The 13,788-nt window shown below is 44.2% G+C and overlaps 1 protein-coding gene across 1 annotated transcript; it reads left to right on the top strand.

Annotated features, from left to right (window-relative positions):
* The first annotated feature begins 7,477 nt into the window (after nucleotides 1-7,477).
* Nucleotides 7,478-12,908, top strand: KRT6A (keratin 6A). The gene is made up of 9 exons (XM_042990828.1): nucleotides 7,478-8,017; nucleotides 9,215-9,429; nucleotides 9,776-9,836; nucleotides 9,994-10,089; nucleotides 10,211-10,375; nucleotides 10,864-10,989; nucleotides 11,848-12,068; nucleotides 12,289-12,323; nucleotides 12,435-12,908. The coding sequence occupies exons 1-9, from the start codon at nucleotides 7,478-7,480 to the stop codon at nucleotides 12,686-12,688; spliced, it is 1,713 nt and encodes a 570-aa protein (XP_042846762.1). The 3' UTR covers nucleotides 12,689-12,908.
* Nucleotides 12,909-13,788: the final 880 nt, after the last annotated feature.

Raw genomic sequence — 13,788 nt, 5'->3', positions numbered from 1 at the left:
TAATGTCAGTAGATGCAGAAAAAGCATTTGACAGAATCCTCCACCATTTAAGATTAAAAACTCTCAGCAAGCTAGAAATAGAGAGTAACTTCCTCAACTTGATAAAGAACATCTACAAAAAATCTACAACTAACATCACAGTTAATGGTGAGAAACTAGAAGCTTTTCCACTAAGATCAGGAACAAGGCAAAGATGTCCTTTCTCACCACTCCTTTTCAACATTGCACTGGAGTTCCTAGCTAATGTAATAAGACAAGAAAAGCAAATAAAAGGTATATAGACTAGGAAGAAATGAAACTATCTTTGTTCACAGGAGACTTAATTGTTTATGTGAAAATTCAAATGAACTGACAAAAAATAATCCTGGAATTAATAAGTGATTATAGAAAGATTGTAGGATATGCAATGAATAACTGAAATTTGAAATGAAAAACCAAACTCCATTTACATTAGCACCTCCAAAACTGAACTACTTAGGAATAAATCTAGCAAAATGTATACAAGATCTATATGAGGAAAACTACAAAATTCTAATGAACAAAGTCAAAAAACTAAATAAATGAAGAGACATTCCATGTTCATGAATAGAAAGACTCAAAAATTTCAAGGTATCAGTTCTTCCTAACCTAATGTATAGATTCAATGAAATCTCAATCAAAATCACAAGTCATTTTTGGATATTGACAAACTGATTCTAAAGTTTACATGAAGAGGCAAAAGAACTGGAGTTGTCAACATAATATTGAAGGAGAAAAACAAAGTTGGAGGACGGACACCATCCAACTTTAAGACTTACTATAAAGCTATGGTAATGAAGACCATGTGTTATTGGTGAAGGAATAGATAAATAGATCAACAGAATAGAACAAAGATCCCAGAAGTATACTTGTACAAATAAAGTCAACAGGTCTTCGACAAAGCAACAAAGGCAATATACAATGGAGAGTCAGACTTTTCAACAAATGGTGATGGAACAACTGGACATCCATAAGCAAAAAGTGAATCTAGATATAGACCTTATGTTTTTCACAAAAATTAACTCAAAATGCATCATAAACTAAAATGTAAATGCAAAACTATAAAACCCTAAAAGATAAAATAGGAGAAAATCTAGATAATCTTGGCAATGACTTTTTAGATACAACACCAAAGGCATGATTCATGAAAGCAAGAATTGATCAATTGGACTTCATTAAAATTAAAAACTATTGCTCTGCAAAGACACTGACAAGAGAATGAGAAGTCAAGCCACAGACTGTGAGAAAATATTTGCAAAAGACATATCCAATAAAAAAAAAGACTGTTGTCTGAAATATGAAGAGCTCTTAAAACCCAACAATAAGAAAACTAATAACCAATTAAAAAATAAACTAAAGATCTTAACAGACAGCTCAGATACAGATGGTAAATAAGATACACAAATGGTAAATAAGCATATGAAAAGATGCCCCTACCATATGTCATTAAGGAAATGCAAATTAAAACAATGAGATACCACCACGCACCTTTTAGAATAGTGAAAATTCAATACTCTGACAACACCAAATGCTGAGGAGGATGTGGAGCAACAAGAATTCCATTCATTGTTAACGGGAATACAAAATGATACAGCCATGTTGGAGACAGTTTGGCGGTTTCTTACAAAATTAAACACACTCTTAACTGTATTATCCAACAATCACCCTCTGCAGTACTTACCCAAATGAGCTGAAAATTTATGTCCATACAAAAACCTGCACTTAATGTTTATAGCAGCATAGATTCACCAGCTGTAGCAAACGTACCCCTCTGGTGAAGGATGTTGATAGTGAGGGAGGCTAAGTCTGCGAGGGCTCAGGGAGTACATGGGAACTCTGTACTTTCTGCTCAATTTTGCTGTGAACCTAAAACTCCTCTAAAAAATTACAGTATATTTTTAAGAATGGTACAATCATTTTGGAAAACTAAAATGTATTTACCATGTCAGGGGGGAAGGAGTAGGGGAAGGGTACATGTGAGATGTGCCTGGCTGGGCTGGCTGTACATTCCCTCTTGATGCAGCAATTCTATTTGTAGCCATTTATTTATGTAAAATGAAAACATATGTCCACACAAAGCCTCATGAGTATGTTGCTAACTGTTTTATAGATGGTAATAAACTGGAAATAGTTTAGGAACCTATCAGTCAGAATGGCTAAAGAAACTGTGGTATATTCATACAATGGCGCATCACTCAGCAATAAAAAAGAACGAACTATTAATTAGCAATGAACTATCACAACAACGTGGATGAATCTCAGAAACATTTTGCTGATTAAAAAATCCAGATGCACACATATAAATGACATATAAATATATAAAATAATAACAAATAAATATATGTATTTTTAAAGTGCATACTGTTTGGTTCCATTTATTTAAAGTTCTAAAATAAACACATTCATCCAAGGTGGAAAAAATCTAAAAATAGTGATTGCCCAGGACAGCGGGATTATAGGAAAAAGGACACAAGGGAATGTCCTAGAATAATGGAAATGTTCTCTATCTTGATATTGTATGGATTATGAAAGTGCATGAATTTGTCAAATTTGATTGAACTCCACACTTAAGATCAGTGCATTTCACTGTATGTAAATTATGCCTCAATTAATTTAAAAACATTTTACAAGAAAGAATATTCCACCCTTCAAGTTTTCTATAGTGGATATGGGAGAGAAAGAAGGGAATTGGGAATGGAATCTAATTTACCCAATCAACAGTTTCTGCCACAGGGTCCAAGCATTCCATATTGAATGTTCTTCTTTGTCCTTTTGGAAAAATCCAGGCTGTTTCTGGAAGCAGCTGAGGAAAGGGCAGAGGAAAATGGGAAGGAAGTTAAATTTATCAGATCCCCTTGAGGTCTCCTTTGCCTCATAAATTCCATGGACTTGTGCCAGAATATTGATCTGTCACTAATCCCAACCCTAGGCTTAAAGTGAGATTACAAAGGATTAACAGATGAAGTTGCCACTAAATGCCAAGAAATCTCAGAGGAGAATGTTTGAGCTATGTTTGCTCTCTAGCATATTCACACTAAGACTCGGCTGATTTTGAGATGAGTTTTTTGGGTCAGAATTACTCCAAATTATCCTGAATTGGGGATAAATTAATTACCCAATGTATTCATCATTAACTAGACATTCTGCCTTTGCTGATATATGATCCTGTCACTGTGTTCTCTGCCAAAATCGTGTGTATGAACCTTGAGAAATACAAGGGAAGTCCTACAGTTTAGTGCATACTGTATGTTCACAACAGCCTAGTAACTAAGTAATACAATTTTGAAAGTTTCAATACTGTCTGAACCTCTGTGTATATCCTAGAAGGCTGCACTCTCTACTCCAACTTTGGTGCTACTGCCTACAATCTTTATGCATGTGGCTGCATGTGTTTTTTTCAGTGGGTCCTCTGTAGGTATGGGACTGAGTCTGTGGGATTCCCTCTGAACAGCATCATTCTGCACTGAGGCTTGCAGGATTAGGCACTTAGTATTAAACTTCTGATGGATTATGACAATATTGTATCCCTCAGTCTCATCTGCCAGCTCTCCACCCAAGGAGTCAGAAAGACAAGGCAGACTTTGCATGGGCTCCATCTCCAGGACTTCCCTCTTGCCTTCCTCCATGCTGGGAAAAATGCAAGGAGTACAAGTTAACCCCTGGGCCCCAGAACAAAGGCCTTCTTCATTCCATGAGGATCAGAAGGCACCACAGAAGGGAGGCTGTCCTGGCAGAAAGAAGAGGCTGGGTTCAGCAGCCTGCTGGGGAGGAGGCTGACTGTCATCGGCGTTACTCAGGTTGCTTGCTTTAGTTTCTCTCACATAGTTGCGTGAACTATCACCCTTTGTTTGACTCTTGTTATGAAGGTCTGGCCTTCTCCACCCTGCTTCTCTGGGAAAATATAACTCCCCTGAGCTTCACCATGGGACATGATTCAGGAACACTGGGGAGGTTTCATTGAAGAAATCCATTTCTAACCACCCTGTGGGTCCCCACTACCTATGAACACAGCCCTCTCCTGAGAGTGGAAGCAAGAGGAGAGGGCAGAGGACAGGACTCTAGAGGAGAAAAAAAGCACAGCTTAGACCCAGGGCGGCAGTCTAAAAGTGGGTTCCAGAACACAGGACACCTCCCTGCAACCAAAGATATAAAGAATCCAGGGCAAATGAATCAAGTACAAACTTGACATTTTGAGTGTGGTGGGATAAGAAAAGAGTAAAATCACAAGGGGACTCACCATGGGGTCCCTTCTGTCTAACTCGCCCACCTCACTGTCATAGGAACCTGTGGCAGCTCTCATGAATCTTTCTCTAGCTGACATCACTCATGGTCAGGGTCACCAGAATTGATTCCCGGGGCATTATTCCCTGACAGGTAGTGATGACAATTTTTGGGAAAGAGATCTTTAGATATATTAGAGAGAATATAATATAATATAATATAATATAGAATGTCTTATCAATCTGTAAATAGGAGAAATACTTGTGTTGGGAAATGAAACATAGTACTTTATACTGCTGGTGCTATCTGGTGCACATGGCAAGCTGGGAAGTTGATAATATGTTCAAGTTAAACCATCCTCTGACAGGCTAAATAGTTGAATGTAAAGTTCCTGCTGCAATTGAATTATACCCCATATTCAGAGATGAGTCTGCTCCTACGCTGGAAAAGCTATATAGTCAGTACCAAAGGAGGCACTGATCTGGTCACATGTGCTGCTTGATAGCAGCCTGTCCCTGCGTTCACAACCCTGAGGACAGAAGAGGACCGACCCAACAGCAGGTGGCTCAGAGGAGACTGACTCCATAGGACAGAGAAGGCAGCTTGCTGGGCTCCCACCAAAGACCCAGATCCTCCTTTTCTCTGGCCACAGTTTCCTTCCAGCCATTTGGGTAAGGAGCTGCTTCCACCCTGGAGCAGAGCTTTCCCCTGTCCTGCTGCTCTGAGTACCAACAAGCTTGTAAATCATACTTCTGCTACTGTTGCTCTTCTGGTTTCCATGGCTCTGAGTGGCTTCTAGGAAGAAGTGCAAACTCCACCTGTGACTTCCAGATCCTTACCAATATGACACAAATCTGCAATGCTGTTATCATTTTTTTTATCCCCGCCCCCTCTGCCACACACACAGCTGCATCTGTGTTTCAGTTCTTGAAGATTCTCATGAGTTCCTGAACTCATCAAGCTTCTTCATACTTCCATTATAATAATGGTATTAGCTCATCTTCATTGAGAAATTCTGTGCAGGCACTGTGCTAACGCCTTTATGTTACTTCCTATAATCCTCACAACACTGTGAAGTAGGTACTATGTTCGCCCCCAGGTTACAGCTGAAAAATGAAAGTTTTCAAAAACACATAGGAACCTAGTTATGAACCTGAGCACTCTGTCTCCAGAGCTCATGCTCTTTTTTAAAAAAAAATTTTTAATGTTTATTCATTTTTGAGAGATAGACAAAGTGCAGAGGGGCAGAGAGAAAGGGAGACACAGAATCTGAAGCATACTCCAGGCTCTGAGCTATCAGCATAGAGCCTGGTGTGGGGCTTGAACTCACAAACCATGAGATCATGACCTGAGCCAAAGTCAGACGCTTAAATGACGGAGCCACCCAGGCACCCCTAGAGCCCATGCTCTTAACCAGGGGTTGAACAACTTTTTCTTTAAAGGGCCAAATAGATCTACTATTAGTACTACTAAAAAGTAGATCTTTTAGTATTTGCAAGCCATACATTCTCAGTGGCAACAACCCAACTACACCATTACAGTGTGAAAGCAGCTCTAGACATAAATATTGGGCAAAATGCATGCTACTGCCACCTGACTTGCCAACCCTTCCTACCCTTCCTGGCATCATCTATGCCAAGCCTAAAGCCTTTATCCCAAGAGAGTAGAGCAGATCAGAACACTGCACCATGGGAAGGAACACATCTTTCCCAGAACTGGGTGGAAGCACATTTCTTGGTCAGCCATTGTGCAACCAGGGTGGAGAGAAGGGAGCCATTTCCATCATCTTGAGAAGGTATCTCTTTCCTGAAAGATGCTCTGATAGCACCTCCTTTGATATTGTGCACCCCAAAACACTGGGGAGATGGGACATTTATAAGATAGCACCAGGAGATTTACTCAGGTCATCTCAATGTGTGAGTTTCTCCTTTCTCTGCTGGTTGCCATTTCACCCTGTGTTTCTCACAGAATGCCCGCAATTGCTCTCAACACTCCTTGTGCTCAGTGCTTACTCTGTGGACCTCATTCCTCTCCAGACCAAATACCACACTCATTTCACAGCCTTATTTCCCTCTGAGGTGTGTAGCCAGTTCAGACTGCAAGTGCTGAGATTAGAAATATAAATTTTGAAAAAAAAAAAAGAAATATAAATTTTGAATTTACTTGTGACATCATCACACATGTAAGGACACATTTGTATGATTCACTGTTTCTATATGCCCCTCAACTTTCTGTACACACCCCATTAAGGAGTCTGCTTCTTGATTCCTAAGAAACGTCAAAGTCTGTTGGAATCAAAATTCAGTGATTCCTCAATGATTTTTGTCCTTACTCACTTTCAATTCCTTAAGTTAAGCTCTAAGTGAACATTTCAAAACAGGACAGAAAAGGTGTCTATGGATTCCAGTTGGAGAGAAAATTTTGCATAATAATCAGATCAGTGGAAGACCAAGCATTGGGGAGACGGGTGCAGAGGTCAGGCCTCTGGGCAGAGTGGCCCTTGGTGATGTCTCCTGTCCTTTCAGGAAACTGCCAGTTGGGCAGCTTATCACACAGGACAGAGACAAAATGCTCATCTGGCAGTGTAAAAACTCAACTCTCCAGTTCCTTTGCCTTTCAAAGGGAGTTATGTCCCCAATATAGCCACCATTTCCATGCCCAGGCCATCAGGAGGAACAGCCAGAAGCTCCAGAGAGACAGGTACAAACATGGTGAAAAAACACTGCAGGCCACTTCTTGCTCAGGCCTCTGGGCAAATGCCTATAAGAACTCAGACAGTCGCAACCTGATGGGAAGGGTGTTGCTGGTAGAGGAGAAAACCTGTGTGGGAAGGGGGCACACAGAGGAGTGTCTGAGTAAGCAGAAGGAAGGGACAATTATCACAGATCAGCTCCTTGTCTCCTTTGTTTGAGAACATGACTAATTCCTGACTTCAGTGAATTCATACGCAGCCTTATTGTGTTGGGATCATCAAGGCTGGAAGGCAGGAGAATTTCTCCATGACTAAAGGAAGCCAAAGAAGCAATCTTCATATTTCATACCTTTAAGAGGCTGGGAGTGATCTCACTATTTGTAAAGATCAGCCCTTCCCAATCTGCAAGCTCACCTTCCAGGACGGAGCCCAGCCCATTTTCACCATATATAAACTGCTGCCGGGAGGCTCATCTCACAGATCTGCTCCTCTCAGCTCTACCCTCCAGCCTCTCACGCTTTCTTCAGCCTTCCCTCTTCAGCAATCATGTCTAGCAAATCCACCGTGAGGAGCCAAAGCGTCAGCCACCGTGGCTTCAGCACCAGCTCAGCCAGAGTCCCAGGGGTCTGCCGCTCTGGCTTCAGCAGTGTCTCTGTGTCCCGCTCCAGGGGCACTGGTGGCCTCGGTGGAGTGTGTGGAGGAGCTGGCTTTGGGAGCAGGAGCCTCTATAGCCTGGGCGGCTCCAAGAGGATCTCCATCGGAGGGGGCAGCTGTGCCATCAGTGGCGGATATGGTGGCCGAGTTGGAGGTGGCTTTGGCTATGGAGGTGGAGCTGCCAGTGGATTTGGTTTTGGTGCCGCAGCTGGTGGTGGCTTTGGGCTCGGTGGTGGAGCTGGTTTTGCTGGTGGCTATGGGGGCTCTGGCTTCCCTGTGTGCCCCCCTGGAGGCATCCAAGAGGTCACCATCAACCAGAACCTCCTCACTCCTCTGAACCTGCAAATCGACCCCACCATCCAGCGGGTGAGGACTGAGGAGCGGGAGCAGATCAAGACCCTCAACAACAAATTCGCCTCCTTCATCGACAAGGTGAGCCAGGAAGACCTGCCTCCACTGGGATGGCAGGCTCCCCAGACTAGACAATCAATGAATATCCTACTGGGGTGAGATTCAGGAGGGAGGGAGAAGGGGACTCAGAGGAGCTCTCCCCTGGGATGTCAGATGGCCTCCATGTTGACAACAGGCAGAAGGCGATGGAAATCACTTGAAACCACTGGGTCTCTTAATTGTCCTTCAACCCAGCCAGGGAACAATACTCAACTTCTGTTATCCATGAAGCAAAATAAGGCAATGAGAGAATAGAATCGGTCAGCTTTACCTGCTGAATATTCTAAGAGATTAAATAATAATTCCAGTGGAAAACTGTTCTAGGGCTCTGGACATGAGGAAAAAGGTGAAAGAAAAGAAAAAGATTTCTGAATGAATTTTAAAAAAGGGTCAGAAATATTTAGATAAAGATAGAAATAAGAAAAAGATTTCTGGCTGAATTAGAACAAAAGTCTCACAAACTTTACATAAATATAGAAATGCAAAATGTGTAGAAATAGAGCATGACCATTAGGGCATTTGTTATACAGGGCAATCATGCACTAAAGCAGAAGTTAATGGAATCCACTAATTAACTGAATTGGATTAAATCACTAGTTTCTGCACATTTAACAGTCCTTTACCTGAGGTACAATTTAAATATAACTTTCCACTTTGTAACAGAGAAATACTATGTTTTTAAATGTCTATTTAAGTATTTTGAGAGAGAGAGAGAGAGAGAGAGAGAGAAACTGAAAGAGAGAACAGGAGAGGGTTACAGGTAGAGAGACAGCACAGAGCCTGACAGGGGCTAGATCTCACAACACAGAGATGATGACCTGAGCCAAAATCAAAAATCAGAAGCTTGACTGAATGAGCCACCCAGGCACCCCAGAAATATTTTTAACTAGATGTGTGGTTGTGCTTTTCAATAAAAAGAGAAGAAATGTCGAAAGACGCTGATGGGCCGAATAGCTTAGTTGGTGAGAAGATGTCATAGGTCCATGGAAGAATTTCACACTAAGACCAGTGAGGTTGGAACGAAATAGGGTTGGGGGTGCAACACTGTCAGCCTGACCCTCTGTACATGGTCTGTAATAGCCCAACCTGGGCGACTACCCAAAGTGCGTGGGCACCTGTCAGGTTACATCTCTTTCTCCCGGGCTTTCTCTGGCAAATAACAATCTTGTCTTCTTCCAGGTGCGATTCCTGGAACAACAGAACAAGGTCCTGGACACCAAGTGGACTCTGCTCCAGGAGCAGGGCACCAAGACCGTGAGGCAGAACCTGGAGCCCTTGTTTGAGCAGTACATCAACAACCTCAGGAGACAGCTGGACAGCATCCTGGGGGAGAGGGGCCGCCTGGACACAGAGCTCAGGGGCATGCAGGACATGGTGGAGGACTTCAAGAACAAGTGAGCACAAGGACAGAAAGGGCTCCATTCCCTGAAGTGCACACATCAAGACTATTGGGTGACTAGGTCAAGATGTGGGCCTGATTCCATAGCAAAACATGTTCATGGAAATGAAACTCACAATTGTTGCCGAAAACAACCCAAAATAGCAAAAAGGCCATAGAGGTGCATGGGGAGAGAAAAAGATAAAAACAATTTAGGGACCCCCAAAAATCATTTTTGTGGCTCACTGGCAGGAAGCTCTTTTTGGGTATATCTCTTTTATGGAAAGTTGGGATTCCAGGACACTTTTTCTGTATCATCCTTGCCACTGGCTCAATTATGTCTTACCCTCTTCTGTGTCTAGATACGAAGATGAAATCAACAAGCGCACAGCAGCAGAGAATGAATTTGTGACTCTAAAGAAGGTGAGCTGCTGAAGATCAGGGGTTCATGTTCCTTTCTAGAAAGAAAGGACTCTTGGCCCCTGCACACATCCAAGAGGGGAGTAGATGGGGAGACTAAAAGGTGTTCAGACTGGGAAGGAAGGCTCAGCTGACTCCAAGGTGTTGGCTTGTTCCCCAGGATGTGGATGCTGCCTACATGAATAAGGTTGAATTGCAAGCCAAGGTAGATGCTCTCATGGATGAGATCAACTTCACCAGAGCCTTGTATGAAGCAGTAAGCATCCCCACTCCTCTTTTTTTGTTGTGATGGGGCTCTGCCAAGGGTGGAGGATCCCGGAGTGGGGTACGTCTGTAAGGCAAAGGGAAAGATGATCTGATGACCTTATGCTCTGCAGGAACTGGCTCAGATGCAAACCCACATCTCAGACACTTCCGTGGTCCTGTCCATGGACAACAACCGTAACCTGGACCTGGACAGCATCATCGCTGAAGTCAAAGCCCAATATGAGGAGATCGCTCAGAAGAGCCGGGCTGAGGCTGAGTCCTGGTACCAGAGCAAGGTGAGCCTTGAGTTGACAGGTGCCCAGGATTGCCTGTGTCCTCTTCCTAGACACCAGCAAGCCTACCCCCTTCGCTGGGAAAATCACCTCAAGGAAGCTGATGATTTCTCACAGGTGTGAACCCTGCACTCACAGAGCAGGCATTCACAGAATTTATGTGCTTATTGAGTAAGTCAAAGAACCCCGCTGCAGGAGGCTAGCTACATAGATAGGGATCCTTGCTTTTGTCTTCACCCTGAGTTGGCTCCCTTGGAAGCATAATACAGAACATTGCTGGCCTCCAACTGAACTAGGCAGCCAGCATTGCATGAAAAAGAGGGGCTGTGATCAGTGTACAGTATTCAGTGACCTTGCCCCGTCAACTTTCTCTAAAATGCCTTGGTGAGAAGTCACTAGCTCTGGGTGTGTTAAATGCCAGATTGAGAAGTCAGGTCACCATTAGCATGTGAAAACCCACATGCACCACCTTCTCTCCCTCTGGACTCCAGTATGAAGAGCTGCAGGTCACCGCAGGTAGACACGGGGATGATCTGCGCAACACCAAGCAGGAGATTGCTGAGATCAACCGCATGATCCAGAGGCTGAGATCCGAGATCGACCATGTCAAGAAGCAGGTACGGTGGGGGCTTCTGGAGAAGACAAGCATCGCTTCCTCACTCAACCACCAGGCAGCCATCAGCCACCATTTGGGAAATGCTGGGAATTGGGGGAAGAGCAAAGAGAGGGGTGCATGTGGCTCCCACCCTCAGTGAGTTCCCACATATGAGGACAGATGAGTGCTAACCCTACAGAATGACACAACCGCATGACAAGAGCAATCCCAATTAGTCAGAGTGTAGAAAGATCATCCCGGGACTTTTGAAAGAGATTACTTAAGGAGAATGCTTGGTTTAGGAATACAAGAAACAAGTGGGGAAAGAAAAGGGGAGGTCCAAAGTGGGGGGGGGCAAGATTGTTCTAAATCTGCTCAACATCGAATTGAAACAGAAGTTGAGCAGTGACCCAGGATGAAGATCGGTGTTGCCCAAGCATGTTAGAAGACCTTAGGAGTGAGGAGGACAAGATCTCAATGGCCAGAAATGAAACTCATAGCCTTAAGTGAAGATGTTGGTAATTTTGTATAAATTAGGGGGCATCCACATGAATCATGAGAAAAGGTTCTGGTCTGGCTTTGGAGACAGCACTCAAAACAAACTGAGTGGGTCCATTTCTTTCAACTATGCTGGTATTTGGTCCAGTATAGGGTCTCCCACCCAGCGCTCAGAGAAGGTGGTTTAAAAAAGGCATATATGTCCTCATGTGGCTCCCAGACTACATAAATTGTGCAGAACAGGCAAAGACTGGGAAAAAATGTGGTAGAAGTCCCTTACCATCGTATCTGGGCTCTGGAACTGTTCCTCACTAGAAAGAAGTATGGCTACTCTCCTGGAGAACTACATTACGAGTTCCTTCTGCTTATCTTCTTGCTCTAGTGTGCCAACCTGCAGTCCGCTATTGCTGATGCTGAACAGCGTGGGGAGATGGCCCTCAAGGATGCCAAGAACAAGCTGGCTGATCTGGAGGATGCTCTGCAGAAGGCCAAGCAGGACATGGCCCGGCTGCTGAAGGAGTACCAGGAGCTGATGAATGTCAAGCTAGCCCTGGACGTGGAGATTGCCACCTACAGGAAGCTGCTGGAGGGCGAGGAGTGCAGGTGAGTAACTCACACAAGCTCCTCAAACCTCTGAATACATGTCCATGATGTCTGGCCATGAGCACAAGTTGAAGGCATTCTAGTTATGGCCACAATCATGACTCTCAGAGAATCTTAAAAGGCAGTTTGCTCATGGGTTATCCTCACATCGAGGCTTCCCACTCTGGTCCAGTGGTGGCTGTCTGAGGTCTCACGGTCCCTGTGTTTTCTCCCTTCCTAGGCTGAGTGGGGAAGGTGTTGGACAAGTCAACATCTGTAAGTACTCGGCTTGCCCCTCTCCCTTGCCCTTAGCCCTTCTGATGAGACTCAGACTGGCAGAATGAGCTCACTGTGTCCTATGTGTCCTTGTCTCCCTCCCCTTCACAGCTGTGGTGCAGTCCACCGTCTCCGGAGGCTATGGCAGCGCTGGCGGCTATGGCAGTGCCAGCGGTGTGGGCAGTGGTGCAGGCCTGGGCGGAGGCAGCGGCTACTCCTATGGCAGCGGCCACAGCCTGGGAGCTGGCTTCAGTTCCAGCAGCGGCAGAGGCATTGGGGGTGGCTTCAGCTCCTCTGGGGGCAGCAGTTCCACCATCAAATACACCACCACCTCATCCTCCAGCAGGAAGAGCTACAAGCACTAAGTCCTGCCATCAGCTCTTGGTCCCACGTTGTCCCATCTGCAACTGGATTGCCCTCTCTCAGGCTGCTTCTCCTCTCCGGTCTCTGGTTTCTTACTCTCTGACTCTGAGCAGAAACTGCTGAGTGCCTTCATTTCTCATCACTGCCTATACCTGCTCCACCTGAGCTTCCACTGCTCACCATCCAAAGGTCACTGCCTGGGTCCTACTCCAGGACACAGCAACTTCTTCTTGCTTCCACGGGCCCATGAATTCCCCATCTCTCAAGTAGTGAGGCCTTCCCTCACAGTGCTTGTGAAAGCATAAGTGATCAGCTCTATGAAAAACAGGGTTTGTGTCCCTGTCATGTGTTCTTCTCCTTGCTCTCTTCCAATGCAATAAAGCAGATTTATAATATAATTCATGGTGGAGTAGTGACTTGCTTCATTACCTTTGGGTCCTGAGTGTTTTCATCAGCCAAATGCCTTATCATGTGAAAAATACTCCCAATCCCCAGTACTTACTCCCATCCTCTAGACTGCTTCATCAAACCTCAGTCTCGCATCCTGATGTGCAGGATTCCTTGCCAGATTAGATTCCATGTAAATGCTTGTCAAGTGGAGTGGCAGGCATCTGGTCTACCATCAATGTAAAGTGTTTGCACTGCCTGTATTTGGGAGTAGCATCTTAGCCTCTTTGACTTGGTCTGTGAGATTCTCTGCCACTGCCCCAGCAGCCACCCATAATTCCCAGAGAAATATAGTACTGTCCAGTTAGAGCCAAAGAATAGCGACAAGAGAATAAGAGATTAAATTTGACTTGCAATTGCCTTCATGACCCAGAAACGTGCCTGGCAATAGCAATTAATATGTGTATACTGCTGAACCAGAAGTATACTTCTAGAAATGTGTTAAGAAACTAGTACAAATGCAGGAGGTTATATGTACATGGATGTGAATTCCAATAATCTTCACAACATGAAAAACTTGAAAACACTAGATTGGAGCAATTAAGGATCTACAAACTCAGGCACAAATCTTAGATGCTGACCTCTTGAAGTCTGAAGACAAAACAAGAATGGAATCTCCCTATTCCTTACCTCCTAGACCTCTTAACAGAGGCTC

The sequence above is a fragment of the Panthera tigris genome, chromosome B4 (assembly GCF_018350195.1).
Source record: "Panthera tigris isolate Pti1 chromosome B4, P.tigris_Pti1_mat1.1, whole genome shotgun sequence".
Taxonomy (NCBI): domain Eukaryota; kingdom Metazoa; phylum Chordata; class Mammalia; order Carnivora; family Felidae; genus Panthera; species Panthera tigris.
This window is presented reverse-complemented; position numbering and strand designations above follow the sequence as displayed.